We start from the raw sequence: 21,303 nt of genomic DNA on the forward strand, positions 1-21,303 counted from the left end.
TTCGCTTGAAACAAACTCATAGAAGTGCATTATCCTGTACATAGGATAAGGATGTAGAAAAGATGGAGGAAAGGTAACTTAGACAAATTCTGGTTGTTTGGAATTTTTGGTTAAAGATAGCCAGCCAACTGCAAGAAGAAACTTTGCTCATCTTTTCTCTTCTCCACTTATACAAAATAGCTCTTTCCACCTAGACCATAGAACACTTTATTCTTTGGTTACATAGTTTTGTAACCACACATGAAGTGAACCTGAATAGATAATCACCCTCAGAGCATTTAAAACACTGCTTCAGTGAAAAAGTGTCAAACATTCAATAAAGGGGAAAATAGTAAAGCAGCATCTCTTAGATCAGGAGATTGACTATTATGTGAAAGATGCAAATAGATCACATATTTCAGTATATATTTAGTCCTATTTAATTTCTGAGAACTTTCTGTGCATTTATTTTTATAAAGTAGGAGTTCATTAATCTGGAGAACTAACCTAGACATCAAATACTCTGCCAGAGAAGAAAACAAATAACAAAGATCAGAGCAGAATGAAATGAAATTGAAACAAACAAACAAACAAAAAACAATACAAAAAAATAAATGAAATAAAAACCTGGTTCTTTGGAAAGATAAATAAAATTGATAGACCATTAGTGAGATTAACCAAGAAAAGAAGAGAGAAGATCCAAATAAGCTAAATTAGAAATGAAATGGGAGATATTACTACTGATACCACAGAAATGCAAAAGATTATTCAAGGCTACTATGAACACCTAGAGGAGATGAATAAATTCCTGGAAATATACAACCCTCTAAGATTAAACCAGGAAAGTATAGAAACTCTGAACAGACCAATCTCAAAATGCCACCATCATTCTTCACAGAGTTAGAAAAAACAACCCTAAGATTGATAGAGAACCAAAAAGAGCCCGCATAGCCAAAGCAATACTAAGCAAAAATAACAAACCTGGAGGCATCACATTACTTGATTTCAAACTATACTATAAGGCCATAGTCACCAAAACAGCATAGTACTGGTATACATATAGGCACACAGACCAATGGAACACAATAGAGAACCCAGAAATAAAACCAAATGCTTAAAACCAAATCATCTTTGACAAAGCTAACAAAAACATAAACTGAGGAAAGGACACCCTATTCAACAAATGGTGCTGGGATAATTGGCTAGCCACATGTAGAATGAAACTGGGTTCTCATCTCTCACCTATTAAAAAAAAAAAAATCAACTCAAGATGGCAAAGGCTTAAATCTAGGTCCTAAAACCATAAAAATTCTAGAAAATAATATCTGAAAAAACTCTTCTGGACATTGGCTTCAGCGAAGACTTCATGACCAAGAACCCAACAGCAAATGCAACAAAAACAGGGATAAATAGATGGGACTTAATTAAATAAAAAGCTTCTGCACAGCAAAAGAAATAATCAACAGAGTTAATGGACAACCCACAGAGTGGGAGAAAAATCATCACAATCTACACATCTGACAAAGAACTAGTATCAGAATCTACAAATAACTCAAACAAATCAGCAGAAAAAAAAATCCCATCAAAAAGTGGACTAAGGACACAAATAGACAATTCTCAAAAAAAGATATACAAATGGCCAGCAAGCATATGGAAAAATGTTCAACATCACTAATTATAAGGGAAATGAGATACCACCTTACTCCTCCAAGAATGGCCATAATAAAAAAATCAAAAAATAATAGATGTTGGCATGGATGCAGTGAAAAAGGAACACTTTTACACTGTTATCAGGAATGTAAACTAGTACAACCACTTTGGAAAACAGTGTGGCGATTCCTTAAAGAACTGTAAGTAGAACTACCATTTGATTCAGCAATCCCACTACCAGGTAACTACCCAGAGGAAAAAAAGTCATGAAAAAGATACTTGCACATGCATGTTTACTGCAGCACAATTTGCAATTGTATAAATCTAGAACCAGCCCAAATGCCCATCAATCAATGAATGGATAAAGAAAATGTTGTATGTATATGTATGTGTGTGTGTATATATACACACACATACACACACACATACAATTGAATACTACTCCACCATAAAACTGAATGAAATAATGACATTCACAGTAACCTAGATGGAATTGGAGAGCATTATTCTAAATGAAGTAACTCAAGAATGAAAAACTAAATATCCTGTGTCTCACTCATAATTGGGAGCTAAGCTATGAGGACGCAAACATATAAGAATGATACAATGGACTTTGGGGACTCAGGGAAAAGAGTTGAAGAGGGGTGAGGGATAAAAGACTGCACATTCAGTACAGTGTACATTGCTTGGTGATGGGTACACCAAAATCTCAGAAATCCCTACTAATGAATTTATTCATGTAAACAAATACCATCTGTTCCCCAGACACTTCTTGAAATAAAATTTTAAAAATCTCTGCTGGAAATAAATTTCAGATAGATAATAGCCTTAAAATATACATACTGACATACTGTCACAAGGTGTATCTAGTAATTATATCCTTAGGAGTTGTGTAATCATGATATAATGAATGCTCCAGAAGCTTCTCAGTAGTATAGTTTTATTAAAATAATTTTTGCCTCTTATAATATCAACATAAAACAATTCAAATGAGGCCAGCCTCCAAGAATATTTTATAAAATATTAATATAAATTATACTTGTAGGTTTTTTTGTTCATAATGGAGTGCATTTTGTGTGATTTGGTTTATACCTCTTTACTTTGGTTTTTAAAAATCATCTTTTCTTGAACTAGAACTACCTGTCAATGTATTTAACACTGAAAGTTAATTTTCACTGTGTTCAGTTACAATTAGGTGAAAATTTCCAGCTATTAGCCTTGATATCTTTGCTTTGGCAAAATTCCAAGGAGGAAGTAATTAGGCTCCTTACATATCACCCAGGGGTCAGAAAGCTAGTATTTTTCTCTCTTGGTGCAAAACACTTCAGCAGATGCTAATTTTATTTTGCCTCCTATTGTCTCCTTCCTATCTGGGTTATACTGTTTCTGTAACTATTCGAAATCTTTACGTACATCATCCCTACCTAATGAAGTGCTACTTTATCTAATTTAGAATATCTGCTAATATGATTAATTACAGTGTAGTGTACAGAAATAGAAAATATGTATACTGAAAGCTTGAAATCTTGGATTTGTATTTTACTTCTCCAACTTATTCTGTTTAATTCATAAGCAAAATTTTTAATAATTGTTATAGCTAAGAATAGCTATAACAATCTTGTTTTATACAAGGATACTATCTAAAGGAGACAAAATTTGTACTAAAACTCTACAGGACTCAAATATGTCTTTGATGCCATACTCATGCTACCACCATTTTGAGACAATTCTAAAGTCTAAAAAATGTTGAATGATTGGGAAAAATCAAAAAGGGAACTGGAAGTTTAAACAGAAGGTTTTACTTCTTCTCTTTCTGGCTAGCTAATGTCAAAGCCAGAGTAGTGAATTGTGTGTGGCATACACATAATAAATATACAGTCAGAAATCAATGAAGGAAGGAAAAGTGAAAAATAAAAATAAAAAGACCAAGCAAGCAGCATGTGAAGCATCAGCTAATCTGATTCTGTTTCATTCTTTCTACATATGAACTTTAACTCTGAAATTTTACACAATGTAACTAAATGGGTCTAGTAATATATGTAATAGATGATATATATAAACATACATTTAAATAATTTAGATGTATATAAGATACATAATTTCAAGACTAATGTTAGTTGGAATGGAAATTAGTGTTTGACCTTCTGACACACCAGCAAAAACTAAGACTAGAAGGCATTAGTTTTGAACTATTAAATTGATCAAAATACAAAGTAACCAATGATCCAGCAAATTTTTTCATAATATACATAGACACTGAAAATCACCTGGCTTACATTGCTCAATTGTATTCCATAATCAATTTCAGATGCTATTTTTGTCTAAAATTTCACCTGTCAAATAATAATGTCAGAAGCACATTCACAGACAACCTCCCTAGATGGTCACTGTAATAACTAAGTCAGTTTCTTCATTCTCAATTTTAATTGCTTAGAACTACATTTCTTCAGAACAAAAGTAATTCATCTGATACATGTATGAAATGGAAAAGGCCAAAAAGAGTTATCTATAATTCTTCATTAGTTAGTGACTACTTCTCTACGCTTCTCTTAAAATGTCAAAGCTATATGGAAGTAAGGTCTTTTTGCTTTCTCCCATGCCATTTGAATAATGCTAAAAACAATGACATAATTTGATAAAGCCAGTTATAAAAGTACCCACTTAAAGGCAACCCAATACAATTAAAGAAGATTGTCAACATAAGAATAAAACTCTTCAATGTGACATAATTATGTCAACTTGAAAACTGAGTGTTTCAACATAAACAGAAAAATAATGGTAGGAAGCATTCAGTATTTAAAAAGTTATTGACACATGTAAATATGTCTAATGTACTATCGTTTCACTTATTCCACTAAGATTTAGTGTCTCATAAAAGTGAATGCAATAAAATTCTAAAATAAAGAAAACTATGGGCATATAGGCTTCAGTCACATAATCAAACTCGGAAATTTTGACTTAGATTAGGACAGTTTACTTTCGCTATAAATACAAACTACTAAAAACAAAGGATTAATAAAATTTTTATAATGACTAAAGTAACATGGAAAAGACATGCTCCTTATTATTGGGAATGATATTAAATAATTTATATGGTATTATAATTAGTCTTTATTTGTTTCATTTTCTTTATATCCACAGATACAATATTTAATAGGAGAGAGTTCTTCACGTTCCAAGAAAGAGAGTATAAAAAGAGTGAACAATAGTAATCATTATAAAAAAAGTTCAAAAACCTTTCCCTCTGATTATATAAGCAAGAAATAATATAAAATAGTTGTTAAAAAAATCAACTTTTTTCCCAAAGGGAAATAAATTTGTACTATGAAGTTGAACAGAGTATAAAAGCCACAAAATAATATTATATCCCAGTCTGAAATGTTAATTGAATGTCTCAACACATTAATGAAACCAGCAGATTTTTCAATTAAAGTGAAAAGTATTTCTAATAATGTAGCAGTTGCTTAGAAATACTGGAATAAACGTGAGAAATCTAAAAAAAGGAAACCAAAATGTTTATAAACACCATTATCTATAATAATTATATACTTCATGCATTTTATATCTTCAGTATTCTCTTTAGTATTCTACTAAATACTATTTTTCTTTGAATTTTCAATAGAATGTCAGAATATATTGTTGACACAGAAAACCTAACATTATAACATTTTACAATGTATTGATTTTTGAAGAGTTAAAATAAGGAAAAAATTGACAGCCTTTCCTGTAAGATCTGGAACAAGACGAGGCTGCCCACTTTCACCATTTTTATTCAACATAGAACTGAACAGCTTAGCTAGAGCTATAAGGTAAGAGAAATAAATAGAGAGTTTCCAAATTGGAAAGGAAGAAGTCAAATTGTCCTAGTTTGTAGATGACATGGTCTTACATTAAGAAAAAAACCTAAAGACTCTACCAAAAACCTCTTAGATTTGACAAACAAATTCAATAAAGTTGAAGAATACCAAATCAACATGCAAAAATCAACAGCATGTCTATACACAAATAGTGAATAATCTAAAAAAGAACTCAGGCAAGCAATCCTATTTCTGATAGCTACAAAAAACAAAATACCTAGAAATCAATATAACTAACGAGGTGAAAAATCTCTACTATAAAACTATAAAATATTGATAAAAGAAATTGAAGACAAAAAAAAGATATCCTCTGTTCATGTATTGAAAGAATTAATATTGTTAAAATGTCCATACTGCCCAAAACAATATACAGATTCAGTGTAACCCCTAGCAAAATACCAATGACATTTTTTACATAGATAGAAAACAAAATTCTAAAATTTACATAGAACCACAAAAGACTCCCAATAGCCAAAGCGGTCCCGAGAAAAAGAACATTATACTACCTAGAAACATCACACTACCTGGCTTCAAAATATATTACAAGGATATAGTAACTAAAACTGCATGGTACTGGCATAAAAAAAGGCCACACATAGACCACTGGACAAAATGGAGAACCCAAAAATAAATTCACATATTTATAGCCAACAGATTTTGAACAAGCATCAAGAACACATATTGAGAAAAGGATTGTCAGTAAACAGTGGTGGGAAAATTGGCTATCTATTGCAGACAAATGAAGCTAGATCCCTATCTTTCACCATATGGAAAAATCAAATCAAAATAAAGGCCTAGTATAAAATCCAATACATATAAAACAGTAGAAGAAAACATATGGAAAATGTTTCAGGACATTGATTTTGACAAAGATTTGATGGCTAAGACCTTAAAAGCACAGGTAACAAAAGCAAAAATAAACACATGGAGTTATATCAAACTAAAAGCATTTTGCACAGCAAAGAAAACAATTAACAGAGTGACAAGATAATCTACAGAATGATAGAAGATATTTTCAAACTATCTATTTGACAAGGGATTAAAATACAGAATACAAAAGCAACTCAAACAAATCAACAAGAAAAAAAAATTTTTAAATGGGCAAATGATATGTATAGACATTTCTCAAAAGAAGACATACAAATGGCCAACAGGTATGTGAAAAAAAGTTCCATATCATTAATCACCTGGGAAATGCAAATCAAACCCACAATAAGATATAATCTCACCCCAGTTAAAATGGCTATAACTGAAAAAACAAAAATAAAGTTCTGTCAAGAATATAGAGAAAGGGGGACTCTTATACCCTGTTGGTGGGAATGTAAATTAGTACAGCCATTATGGAGTATAGGAGTTTTCTTTAAAAACTAATAATAGGTCAGGCACGGTGGCTCACATCTATAAGCCCAGCACTTTGGGAGGCTGAGGAGGGCAGAATCAGTAGGTCAGGAGTTCGAGACCAGCCTGGCCAATATGGTGAAACTCTGTCTCTACTAAAAATACAAAAATTAGCCTGGTGTGGTGGTGCACACCTGTAATCCCAGTTACTCAGGAGGCTGAGGCAGAAGAATTGCTTGAACCTGAGAGGTGGAGGTCGCAGTGAGCTGAGATTGCACCACTCCACTCCAACCCGGGTGACAGAGCGAGACTCCATCTCGGAAAAAAAAAAACAACTCTAATAATAATAATAAACTAATAATGGAACTACCATATAATCTTGCAATCCATTACTGGGTATTTATTTAAAGGAGGAGAAGCAGTATGTCAAAGAGATATCTGCACTCCTATGCTCACTGCAGCACTGCTCACAATCTATCAACCAGTTAGAATCAATCCAACTGCCCACCAATGAATGAATGGATGAAAAAAATGTGCTATACAACACAATGGAATATTCAGCCAAAAAAAAAGAATAAAATACTGTCATCTGTGGCAACATGACCGAGACTGGAGGACGTTATGTTAAGTGAAATAAGTCTGGTATAGAAAGACAAGTACCACATGTTCTCATATGTGAGAGTTTAAAAAGTAGTATCTTATAGAATTAATGAATAGAATAATGGTTATCAGGGGCAGGGAAGAGTAGTGGAGAGGGGAGAATAAAAATAAGTTGGTTAATGGTACAAAAATACCGTTATATAGAATGAATAAATTCTAGTGTTCTGTAACACAGTAGGCTGACTATAGTTAATAATTCATCGCATATTTCAAAATAGCTGTATTAGAAGATTTTGAATATTTCCAAAACAAAGAAATGATAAATGTTGGAGGCATAGTATATGCCCATTCCCTAATTTGATCAATACACAGTGTATACATGTATAGAAATATATGTATTCTACAGATACAATTATTATATGCCAATTAAAAATAAAGCATAATAAAAATAAATGTTAAAAATCCATAACCAAAAAAGGAAGAAATATAAGCTGTCAACACCAACAACAAAACTTAGTTTTGTAATTACAACCAACTAAAATAAATTGAGTATATTTGATGCTGAATAGCTGATACTTGAAATAATTTGAGTAAATTTGAAGCTAAAAAATCTGCCCTATGAAATAATTAAGCTTCCTTATAATCATCCACTTTCTAGTGTATTAATACTGTTATTAGAAATTCAATTATAATTTAGAAAAAAATGGTTGAACGGAGTAAAAACTTAACTTTACCGCAATCAATGTTGTAATGGCAAAGAGCAATTAGCATGAACTTTTACCACGTCCGTTTGTAAGTAACTCACCTGATTAGCAATCTGCCGAGCAAGGACATCCATCCTTGACCCTGATTCTGATATCATTTTTGCCGCATAGATCACATCAGTTGTATGCTTTAGTGGTCCTTTGCCCCTGAAAAAAAAAATGTATATGTTAACTGTAGTGTTCATGAAAAAATATATGTTAGCTGTGTTGGTTCATGAAAAAACATATAAATTTATCCATCCATCCACATATGTAAAATATTTGCATCCCAAAGAACAGCTATTGGTTTTAATATTTTGGTTTTGAAAAGACCATAATTAGACTTCAGTATTAAATAAATGTTTTAAAAAATGCAAGCCTATTGTGTTAAGTCAGTAAATACTACAGAGAAGATGAAGACCTTTCAGTCTTCATTCCCAGGTGTTTATTATAGTAAAACTCAGCCTAGAGTACCCTTCATAGATCTATATGCCTCAAGGCAAAGGTATTTTCCTGATTCTAGGAAGAAACATAGTATTTTGGACGTTGTATCCAACAGTTCATTTTTTATCGACATTTTTTCTACCTTTAATATTTCACATTTTTTCTGTTGCTATATTTTATTTTTTAAAAAATTTTATTGATTATTCATTTTTTATGGGGGTACATGTATTATATTGTTATTTATACATGCATAGAATGTGTAATGATTAAGTAATGGTATTTAGGGTATCCATCACATCAAGTATTATTTCTATTTGTTGAAAATATTTGAAGTCTTCTAGTTATTTTGAAATATTCAATACATTGTTTTTAATTATAGTCACCCTATTCTACTATTGAACATTTGAATTGTTCTTTCTATTTAACTGTATGCTTGCTCCCATTAACCAACCTCTCTTATCCCCCCAGTCCCCAACAGACACTATGCCAAGCCTCAGGTAGCTATCATTCTACTTTCTACCTCCATGAGAGCAATATTTTTAGCTCTCACATATGGAGGAGAATGTGATATTTGTCTTACTTATTTCACTTAGCATAATGTCCTCCAGACTCATCCATGTTGCTGTAAATGTTAGGATTTCATTATTTTTTAAGTCTGACTGTTTCATTGTGTATGTATACATACCACATTTTATTTATCCATTGATGAACACTTAGATTGATTTGATATCTTTGCTATTGTGAATAATACTACAATAAAAATAGGAGTGCAGGAATCCTTTTGAAACGCTGATTTCCTTTTCTTTGGATAAATACTTAGGAGTGAGATTGCTACATCATACGTTAGTACTACTTTTCACTTTTTGAGAAATCTCCATATTGTTTTCCATAATGGCTGTGCTAGTTTACATACCCATCAACAGTGTATGAGAGTTCCCTTTTCAACATACACTTGCCAGCATATTGTTTTTGACTTTTTAATAGTAGTCATTCTAACTGAGGTAAAATGATATCTTACTATAGTTTTGATTTGCATTTTCATGTTAATTAGTGATGTTGAGCATGTTTTCACATACCTATTGGTCATTTGTCTTCTTTTGATAAATGTCTGTTCATGACCTTTGCCTGCTTTTTAGTGGGATTATTATTATTTTCTCCTGTTGAGTTGCTTTAATTCCATGTATTCTCTGAATATTAGCCCCTTATTAGATGAATAGTTTACAAGTATATTATGCAGCCATCAAAAACGATGAGTTCGCGTCCTTTGTAGGGACATGGACAAACCTGGAAACCATCATTCTCAGCAAACTGACACAAGAACACAAAATCAAACATCGCATGTTCTCACTCATAGACGGGTATTGAACAATGGGGACGCATGGACACAGGGAGGGGAGCACTATACACTGGGGTCTGTTGGGGGGCAGTTGGGGGGACAGCAGGGGATGGGGAGTCGGGGAGAGATAGCATGGGGAGAAATGCCATATATAGGTGAAGGGGAGGAAGGCAGCAAATCACACTGCCACGTATGCACCTATGCAACAACTTTGCATGTTTTTCACATGTAGCCCAGAACCTAAAATGCAATTAAAAAAATAAATTAATTAAAAAATATATATATATTAAATATTTTCTACCATTTAACAGGCTGTCTCTTTACTCTGTTGATTATTTATTTTGATGTGCAGAAGCTTTGTAGTTTAAGATAGTCCCATTTGCCTATTTTTACTTGCCTGTGCTTTTGAAGTCTTAGCCATAACATCTTCGTCTAGACCCATGTCCTGAAACATTTCCCCTATGTTTTCTTCAAGTATTTTTAAAATTTTGGATCTTATGTTTAGGTCTTTAGCTAATCTTGATTTGATTTTTGTATATGGTAAGAGATAGGGGACTAGTTTCATTCTTCTGATTATGATTATCCTGTTTCCCCAGCACCATTTATTGAAGAGCCATCCTTTCCCCAGTGTCTGTTCTTTGCACCTTTGTTGAAAATCAGTTGGTTAGAAACGGGTGGATTTATTTTTGGGTTCTCTATCCTGTTCCATTCATCTCTGTGTCTATTTTCATGCCCATACAATGCTTTTTTTGGTTACTATAGCCTTATGGTATGATTTGAAGTCAGGTATATGATGTGTCGTGTCCTTTTTTCTGTTCTTTTCCTGAATATTACTCTGGCTATTTGGGGTCTTTCGTGGTTCTATTAATATGTAACTTTTAGGATTGGTTTTTCTGTTTCTGTAAAGAATGTCATTGTTATTTTGAGAGAATTCCACTGAATATGTAGATTTCTTTAGGTAGTATGGATATTTTGACATTATTGATTCTTCTGATCTATGGGCATGAGATATCTTTTAATTTTTTGCATCTTGTTCAATTTCTTCGACCAGTATTTTATAGTTTTGCTTGTAGAAGTAATTCTTTGTTTGGTTAAAATTATTCCTAGGTTTTAAATTTTTGTAGCTATTTTATATGGGATTGCTTCTTGATTTTTTTTCAAATTGTTCAGATTGATGTATAAAAATGCTATTGATTTTTGTATATCAATTTAGTATTCTGCAACTTTCCTTTATTTACCAAATATAAGAGTGTTTTGGTGGAGTCTTTAAGTTTTTCCAAATAGAATTTCATTGCAAAGAGGGACAATTTGGCCTCCCTTTTTCTAATGTAGATGCCTTTTATTTCTTTCTTTTTCCTGACTGCTCTGACTGATAACCTTTAGTACTAGAATGTTGAAGAGGAGTTATAACAGTGGGCATCCTCATCTTGTTCCAGATCTTGATAGAAAAGCATACAGCTTTGGCCCAGTCAGTATGATGTTAACTGTGAGTTTGTAATATATGGCCTTTAGTATATTGGGGTATGTCCTTTCTAAATCTAGTTTCTTGAGAATTTTGATCATGAAAAGCTGTTGAATTTTATCAGATGCTTTTACTAAGCCTATTGAGATGATCACGTTTGTCTATCTTTCATTCTTTTGATGTGATGTATCATGTTTATTGATTTGTGTATGTTGAATCATCCTTGCATCCCAAGGATAAATTCCACTTGATTAACTTGTATTATCTTTTTGGTGTGCTGTTTGATTCATTTTGCTAGCATTTTGTTGAAGGTTTTTGTGTCTCATTCATCATGGATATTGACCTGTAGTTTTTTTCTTTCTTGTGTTCTTGTCTGGTTTTGGTATGAGGGTAATGCTGGCTCATAAAGTGAAATAGGAAGAATTCCCTCCTCTTCAATTTTGTGGGATGGCTTGAGGAAAATCAATGTTAGTTATTCTTTGTACATTTGGTAGAATTCAGCAACGAAAGATCCAATTCTGGGCTTCTCTTTGTTGGGAGACTTTTTGTTACTGATTCAATTTATTATGCATTATTGTTCTGTTCAGATTTTTTATTTTTTCCAGACTTGATCTTGGTAGATTTTGTGATTCCAGGAATTTATTCATTTCCCCTGTTTTACAGTTTGTAAATGTTAACTGTTAATAATAGTGTCTGATGATCTTTTGTATTTCTGTGATATCAATTGTAATACCTCTTTTTACATTTGTAATTTTGTTTATTTGGGTATTCTTTCTTCTCTTGGTTAGTCTCGCTAGCAGGTTATTAAATTTTTTTATATTTTCACAAACCAACTTGTTGCTTTGTTGATCTTTTGTATGTTTTTTAGTCTGTGTATCATTTAGTTCTGCTCTGATCTTTATTATTTCTTTCCTTCTACTAATTCTGGATTTGGTTTGCTCTTCCTTTTCTAATTCCTTGATGTGCATCATTAGATTGTTTATTTGAAATCTTTCTACTTTTTTTATTGTAGGAATTTATTGCTATGAATTTCCCTCTTAGCACTGCTTTTGCTCTATTCTATAGGTTTTGGTATCTTTTGTTTTATTTTCATTTTTTCAGAAACTTGTTTGATTTCCTACTTAATTTCTTCATCAACTTGATGGTTGTCTAGGAGCTTGCTGTTTAATTTCTAGGTAGTTGTACAGCTTCCAAAATTCCTCTTTTTATTGATTTTTAGTTTTATTTGATTGTGGCATAAGAGGATACTTGGTATGATATTAACTTTAAAAACATTTTTTAAGACTTGTTTTGTGGCCTGACATAGCATCAATCCTGCACAATGTCCATGTACTTGGGAAAAATGTATATTCTACAGTTGTTCAATAAAATATTCATAGATTGGCCTGTTAGACCAATATGGTCTAAAGTGCAGTTTAAATATAATGTTTCTTTATAAATTTTCTGTCTAGATGATCTTTCTAATGCTAAGAGTTGAGTGTTGAAGTCTCCAACTATTATTGCATTGGAGTACATCTCTCCATTTTGATGTAGTAATATTTGCTTTATATATCTGGGTGTTTTCATATTGAGTGCATATGTATTTATAATTTTTATATCCTCTTGCTGGATTTATCCCTTTAATATGATGACCTTGTCTCTTTTTTTTACTGTTTTTGACTTAAATATGTTTTTATCAGATATAGAAATACATATGCTCAATTTTGGTTTTTGTTTGCACAAAATATCTTTTTCAATCCCTTTACTTTCATTCTATATGTCTTTACAGGTGAAGTGAGTTTCTTAGAGACAGTAGATAGTTGGGTCATGTGGTCTTTGTTTTGGATTTTGGTTTTTGTTTTCAAACCCATTCAGCCAGTCTATGATTCTCCTGCCTCAGCCTCCCGAGTTGTTGAAACTACAGGTACGGGCCACCGAGACCAGCTAATTTTTATATTTTTAGCAGAGACGGGGTTTTACCATGTTGGCCAGACTAGTCTTGAACTCTTGACCTCATGATCTGCCCACCTTGGCCTCCCAAAGTGCTGAGATTACAGGCATGAGCCACCATGCTGTATCTTTTAAGAGCAAAATTTAATCCATTTACCTTCAAGGTTATTATTTATGTGTAAGGATGTATTTCTGTCCCTTTGTAAATTGTTTTTTGGATGTTTTTTATATACTTTTTTCCTTTCTTTCTTATTGTTTATCATTATGGTTTGGTGTTTTTCTGTAGTTGTACCATTTGAGTAGTTTCTACATTTGTATGTTTACCAGTAAATTTTATACTTTCTGTGTTTTCATGATAATAGATAGCATCTTTGCACTTTCAGATCTATGACCCCTTTAAATAAGCCATGAAAACACAGGAAAATAACAAATTTCCTTAGTTTTTGCTTGTATGGGAAAAACTTTATTTTTTATAGCTGAAGGATCAATTTTGCCAGGTATATTGTTCATTTTTTTTGTTTTCTCCCCCTAGATCTCTGAATATATCATCTCATTTTCTCCTGATCTGTAATTTTTCTGATGAAAAATCTGCCATTAGATTAATAAGGTTTTCTTTATATTTTACTTGCCATCATTCTCTTCCCATTAAAAAAAATCATTTCTTCGTATTTGACTTTCAACAATTTGACTATAACTTGCCTTTAACAGGACCTTTTTGGGTTGGATCTATTTGGGGCTCTTCAGGTTTTCTGGATCTGGATGTTGATATCTCTTCTAAGACTCGTAAGTTTCCAGGTATCATTTTACTAAATAGATTTTTTATGGCGTTGAGCTTCTCTTCAACTTCTTGAATACCCAGAATTTGAAAGTTTGGTTACTTTATGGAGTCCCATATGTTACACAGGATTTGTACAATATTTTTTATTCTTTATTCTGTTTTGTCTGACCAAGTTATTTTAAAAATTCTTTAGTCAAGTTATAAAATTATTTCTGGTGCATAATATAATCCATTGTTGAAGATCCCACATTAATTTTGTATTTCATTCATTGAATTTTTAGTTCCATAATTTCTGTTTCTTTTTTATGATACTTATCGCATTGGTAAATTTCTCATTTATGTTCTGAATTGTTTTTTCTGAGTTTTTTATATTATTTATCTGTGTTCTCTTGTATCTCACTGAGCTTCTTTAATATAATTACTCTGAACTCTTATTTTCATCATTTCATTAATTTCTTTCTTATTGTCATATCTTGCTGGACAATTATTGTGTTTCTTTAGATGTGGCATATTTCCTTGACATTTAATGCTTCTTTTGTCCTTTCATTGACATCTTTGGATATGGTGTAAGTCACTTCTTTATTTTTTTGGACTGGCTTTTGTAGGGGAAGGTTCTGAAGATCTATCTGTAGTGTTGGTTTCATAGGGCACTTTAGCCTCGATTCTGGGTGCATGCAGTAACGTAGTCTCCGTGTGATTTATTTGTCTGTAAATAGCCTCAGTGGTGTCTATTATTTCCTCTGTCACTTAGGCTGTAGTTGTTAGTGGAGGCTGTTTTAGGTAAGGCTTCGTAAGGGATGGGAACTGCAGGTAGGTTGGTCCTCAGGCCTCAGTGGTGGCAGTGGTGGGCTAAGCATGCCTGTCTTTGGGCCCCAGGCAGCATGCATGGGCACCAATGTAATTAGGTCTAAGCACGCTAATTGTTGGACCTCCAGGTAGCTTTCTTGGGTTCTGGCAGGGGCGGTATTGGGCCATGTAGTTCATTAAGTTCCTGGGTAGCATGCATGGCATGAGCAGTGGCCATAGCTGTGACCGGACAACTCCATGGGTTCACAGATGAAACATGCTTCTGTTAATGGTGGCTGTGATAAGCTGAGTGGGCCTGCCCTTAAGCCCCTGAAATACTTGCACTAGTATCAGCGGTGGTGGTGGGGCAAGATGATCCCCAGATCCCTAGGCAATGTGCCCAGGTGTTGGGAATGTTGCCAGACAAGACAGGCCTGTCATTAGACCCCCTTGATTGTGCACACAGGTACAGGCTGTGGTTGGCAGGCAAGGGTGATCCCTAGGCTCCCCTGGTAAAGTGCTGCGTGGTGACAGCAACAGCAGCAGTGAGAAGGGAGAATCCATCCTCAAAAACTGTGGGCCTGTTGCTGGGAACTAGGGTTATTTTCAGTGACAGCAGCCCCAGTCAGTTGGCTCTCAGGCTCTTCAAAGTATGTGGTTTAGTGTCCTCAACTGGCAGAAGCAGCAGCAGTGGGGAGAGCCAGTCTTCAGAGCACATGTAAGTTGAATGCTGCTGAGGAGGCAAAGTTGCTATCAGTGGCAGCATCCCCAGGCAAGCAAGTTTCAGATTCTGGGGAGCACATACTTTGGCTCCCTTTGTCCCAGAGGCACCTTGCTTTGCCTGCTGCACCACCCATACCCTAGGGTGCAAGATGCTGTGTGTTCTATAGTGCTGAGGACCCTGCTGTTCTGCTGAGTCTAATCACTCTCATGCCACTGCAGTCCCGTAGGGGATGTAGGGAGATGTCAGTGGGGTTCTAGGGATGTAGGGATGCAGGGGCTGCTGGGTCCCAGGGACAGATGCAGTCTGGTTTGGGCCACATTCTTAAAATGACACTGTGCTACAACTGCTTAGAACTCAAGGTGTGTACGGTACCCAGCATAAGCTACCTATCTGGAGCAATGTCATCACACAATATCCAGGCAGCTCTCTATGGTAGCCTTATGGTCTGCAGGGGTCAAGGAACTCTCCTGTGACTAGGGTTGCAGGAGTCCATGATGGGAATGTGGACTGCTGGGGCATTTACTATTTTCCCACACTGAGGTGACTCTCCAAACTCCCAGATGATCCTGGCCAAGCTGGCTGCCTTGCTTCCGTGTTTTTTCTTACCTTGGGTGTTTCCTGACACTTCTCTGTTGAATTCCAATGTTCTGTCTTAGATGCTGTATTCAAAGTAGGATTATGTACTTGATATTTTAGCCTTTCTTTGTGGAGGAGGCAATTGCTGAATGCCTCTAGTCAGCCATCTTGGAGCCCCTGTTCCAATCTTTCTCTTTTTAATATGTTTTGACAGTCTTTCCATTAATTGTATTTTGTTTTTATCCCATTATTGATTCTCCACAATTGATTCAAACATGCAAAGTCCAAGCCTAAGAAATGTCTAATCTAAGGCCTTCAATGTGGAAACACAAATTAAATTTATCTTCTAGTTGGTCTCATAGTGGTTCTCCCATTTTCAAAGAGGAGTTACTCTAAGACTTACCTAAATAAATCCATTAATTCTAGCATCACTTCAAAGGAAAATATTGACAGTATTGCTGAGATTACTGAAAAATTTTCCAGAAAAAAAATTTTTAGACCTGAGGACAATTAGTAAGAAGTACTGAAATGAAATACTATCTATTCATCTAAAATAATCCAGCTAAATATAAAATCTGGTGCTGTGCATTGGTCAATCGCTATACGCATCTTGGGTTAGCCAAGAGAACACTACAGTTGAAAGTGGAGAGTGGTGGCCTGGGTCCCTTTACATGATCTTACCCCTCCCACCCTCTGATCTGATCTTGTTTGGTCACTACTAAGTGATGCCACTTAAATATCATGATTTAAGTGTGACAGAAAGAAAAGAATTGTCCTATAGAAAAAGGATGGGATATCTAAACTCAGAGAGTGTCAGAAAGTCAATGAGCCTACAAGAACACCATTCATGTATTCTTCCTTACATGGTTTATTTTTGTCCCTCTCAGTTCTCTCTGAATCTGTTTACTTTCTATGAAGTAAAAGAAAAAGGAAGTATATCGTAGTAGTTGAGTATAAAGCTGGAGTCATATTATCTTGGTTCCTAACGCCATAGAATAAAAGTTGAGTTGATTTCAGGATTCTGCAAGGTAGGCAAAAAGCAAGAAGTGTGCTTTTAATTTTTGGAGAAGTTTTCCATTTGTTTCCTGAGTGATTGACCATTTTGATATGAGAACAGCATTTCTGGGAGAAAAATGCATACTGTTTTTGACACATTACTGCGAAAGGATAGTCAAACACCTATATAACTAGATCCTTTCACCAAGAGCTCCTTTCTTTAAAGATGTGCAACTGGACTGAAATATGATAAGGAGATATTTTTCTATTATCCCTTTTTTGAAAAAAAATATTAATGAATGATTATCTGAATAATTGTAGCTATTCCATCCATTTAAAACCACTTCTCTCCATATTTCCTAACCCTCTACTGAGTCTCACCACACAAATTTCCGGGTTTTAATTATTGGATTTCTGTTCCTTATCCCTAGCAGAGAATAGGACCCTGAAGAAATAGCTCACTAGAGCAATTGTTTTGATGCTTCAAGGGAAAGAGGGATAATAAGGAAGGGAGAAAGGAATAAACTAGTTAGAGTGAGAAAAGAAAAATTCTGAGAGGCCAAAACACAGTTGAGGAAGAAAAGACAGGGAATGAAAACAATCTGTGCACGTCTTATTTATGCCTTGAACTGACCTTGAGAATAGACATTCCTAATATTAAATTCAGTAAGATGTGTGTTATTAGAGGAAAGTCTTTGTTCACCGAGAAGAATAGCACTATGTAGTGATACAAGACAGAGTGGATTCATGCAAAGCTAAATTATCAAATAACTCTATACCTGAAAACCTGAACCTAAAATACTAGTGTCATGTAAGACAAAAAAGGTCCTTTCATTGCTCTTTTCCCATGGTGCTTTTCAAAATCATTATTAGCAAGTTTCCCTGTAAAAATGAAACAGCATGTCTAACACAATGAAAACCTGATCTCATAGATGGTTATCATCACACGTTTTCTCTGAATCTGCTGACAATGGTTGCTTTGTAATAAAAAAAATCAACATTAATCATTACAATATTTGAGTTGCTCTTATCAGATTTACTTTATACATCAGGCAGGACGAGATGTTATGTACATGGTTATGTTCAAGAAAGGCATTGCATTTCATTATTTCAATGCATCTCTAGAGAAAGTTAAACTTAAATAAAGTGGTCTACGCTCCTGAAAGGCAATGCATCAATTTTCAAGGTCTTAAACAATGAACAAAAGTTGTTTCTAAGGAGAGCAGCTAAGGCTCTCATAGCTTAAATGACAGACAGTGTTATATCTAAAGAGCAGCTAAAGTACCCTTCCCCTCAAAATAGTATGCTTCCCTGTTTAAAAACCCTGGACTGATGTAAGGGAAATTACCTCTAGCTTTAAATGCATACCTTGTTAGGAGACCACTATCTTAAACACATGTGGAACCTAAAAGTAATGACAATACACTATGCCAAATCAGAATTATTCTCTTCCTCAGGTTCTTAATTAAATGTATTGCCTGGCAAGCTTCCTACTGAATGCCAAACAAAATACACATTTTACAAATGAGTCTATATCATGCCAAACTTCCAGAGGATGCTACAATTACTGAAACTATGATAAATTTTAAAAATTATCAGCCTGAAATGTACTATGTAATGAAGGCTTTTTAAATTGGGAAATACATTCAAAGGTTGTTTGCTGCCTTCACTTTCATAATGGGTTCACGGGATCTCCTGTCAGCAAACAGCACCTTAAATTATTGCATTGGACCTACAGAGAAAGACCTAGAGGATGAAGGGTTAGAGATCGGAAATATTTTAAAGAAATCAGAGGCCAGAAGTCTTTAATAAATAGTGGTTACAATAATAATCCACAAAAGAGCAGATCAAGCTCTAAAGCAGAGGGCCAGATGCAAGCAACTATGTGAGGTAGTGCATATGTTAATTAGCCAGTCCATTTTTATACATACTTCAAAACATCATCTTGTACACAATAAATATATACATTTTGTCAATTAAAGGAAGCAAAATGTAATAAAGATAATTTTAAAACATTATGGGTTAGAAAGTATAATGAAAAAGGTTACCATAACCCAGTGATCATGATACCATGAACATTCTATTCAAATAAGTGAAAGGAATATCTTTGAAACTTAATTTATTGGTTTGGCATAAACCTGCCAGCCATTTTTTGACACTGCCCCATCCTTGACTCTCTTTCCTATCCCTGACCTCATCTTATTTCTGGCATTCATCTCTTTCCTCTTTTTTCTTTTGATTAAAATGAGAAATAAGAAATTGGTACAGGTGATCAGAAACAGGTCAGTTAACTAGGGCTATGGTTTTAAAACAAAAAAAAATCCAAATGTTTTCATAGACTTATTTTGTCTTTTTAGAGACAGTGAATATCTACAAAGTGATTTGGTAGTTTCTGCTATTGTGTGAAAACAAACAGAAAGCTTAATTATACTTTTACATTTTGTAGCTCCTAAATCCCTGATAACATAGTAGTATTAAAGACCAAAAACTTTCCCCTTAATCCTTTTTTCCTTTGATATTTATATAGAATAAGTCCCATAACATGGTTATTCACTTTATAGATGAAAACAATAATAGCATATATTTCCTTCTATGATAAGAGTTAGCACATTTAGCATTTGCTGATTGCCAGATATTGTTCTATATACACACTAATTTTATCAGTATAATAATCCTTAAGTTTAATGTTATTCTTGTCCTTATTTTGCAGGTGAGGAAACTAATGAACAGACAAGTTTAAACATAGCTTGACCAAGTTACATAGCTAGTAAATATTGGAGATGGGATCTAAACTCAGGCAATGTGGCTACAGAGTCCAGTTTTGACAACTATGCTATGTTGCCTCCCGTAAAACACACCAAGTTAAAAATCAAAATATTAGAAGATCACCTTAACCATTGATGGGCATTACCATGAATGCAACAGACTGACATCAAGGGTTAAATATAGGTGATAGGTTGTTGGGAGGGCCACCGGCAGTGATTTGCTCACATATAGCAGCCTCAAGGAATACAGCCTAAATCTCTGTCCCAGTAAAATAAGAAGTATATACACTACATTACATAGATTTCAGGGGTCATGACAAGTGGTTGAAATGGCCCCAGTAGCCTACAGTCCCTGGTTTTCTTTCTTGAGATATTATTACTTCTTTCTGTCTCTTATTCCCATTACCTCTCCTCCCTTTCCCCTTCTCTCTGGGTTCTGAACACTACACTCCAACTCAGCCATTCCATGTGCCATGCTACATGGGAGATTGCACTTTGACGTTTATTTATAACAAATGGAACTTTTATCTGAGAGTCTTAGCTTTAGACACAATCATTTTATTTCTAACATTCAAATTTAGTGCTGCAATAAAGTAGATTGAAATGAATACAGACTTGAAAAATAAATTTTGTCTGCATCCCAGGACTGCCACTGATTAACCAAGTAGTCTTCAGTAGGTGACTTTGCTGGTCTGAGTTTCTTTTCTCTTCATTAAAGTAAAATTGTGGCATTTGTCACATGGTAAGGAATAGAAAATCAGATGTTTTAGACAATATTTGGCACATAGTAGATGTTCATTGAATGCCATTTTTTCTTTCCTTCTTTTACAAATAATTATATTTTATAAAAATCTACCTTTTCATTTTACTTATTTTTTTTTACTGTTCTGAAGGTACATGAGTACTTTTTCATTTTTTTAATTAAAAAATTACAGTACTTTCCAGATAACATCAACTGAATGGATTATGGTAAGTTCCTTCTTAGACCTGCTGTCAGTATTACTTTGCCGTCTCATCCATAATATTCTTTTACTAGGAAAAAACATAAAATATATACACACATAAACTCTCTGTGTATAGTTGTTATTGTTTCAAGTTGTTATTTAACTCCTAATATAGAGTTTATTTACTCTTAGTGACAGATCTTTGTGGTAGGTTTTGGGGGTCGTGGTATAACTTCCTAGGATTAAGTAATTTAGCTCCACAAGAATAGAGCTAAATTACAAGAGTAAGGGAATTCTACTATCAGAATTCTCTTACTTGTAATTCTGTATTAGATAAAAAAGAAAAAAGTAATTATCATGGAAGCAACCAAAAATGATGAGTTGAAAAGAGATACA

At 33.9% G+C, this 21,303-nt stretch overlaps 1 protein-coding gene across 5 annotated transcripts in view; it reads right to left on the reverse strand.

The window, feature by feature from the left end:
- Positions 1-21,303, reverse strand: part of CTNNA3 (catenin alpha 3) — a 1,835,081-nt gene that overhangs the window by 81,608 nt on the left and 1,732,170 nt on the right. For all 5 annotated transcript variants that reach the window (XM_064374172.1, XM_064374173.1, XM_064374171.1 and 2 more), the window contains one exon: positions 8,230-8,335. In XM_064374172.1, the coding sequence (XP_064230242.1) occupies positions 8,230-8,335 (106 nt within the window). The remainder of the gene's footprint in view (positions 1-8,229; positions 8,336-21,303) is intronic.

The sequence above is a fragment of the Aotus nancymaae genome, unplaced genomic scaffold (assembly GCF_030222135.1).
Source record: "Aotus nancymaae isolate 86718 unplaced genomic scaffold, 86718_ANA_hifiasm-v0.15.2.pri h1tg000010l, whole genome shotgun sequence".
In the NCBI taxonomy this organism is placed as follows: domain Eukaryota; kingdom Metazoa; phylum Chordata; class Mammalia; order Primates; family Aotidae; genus Aotus; species Aotus nancymaae.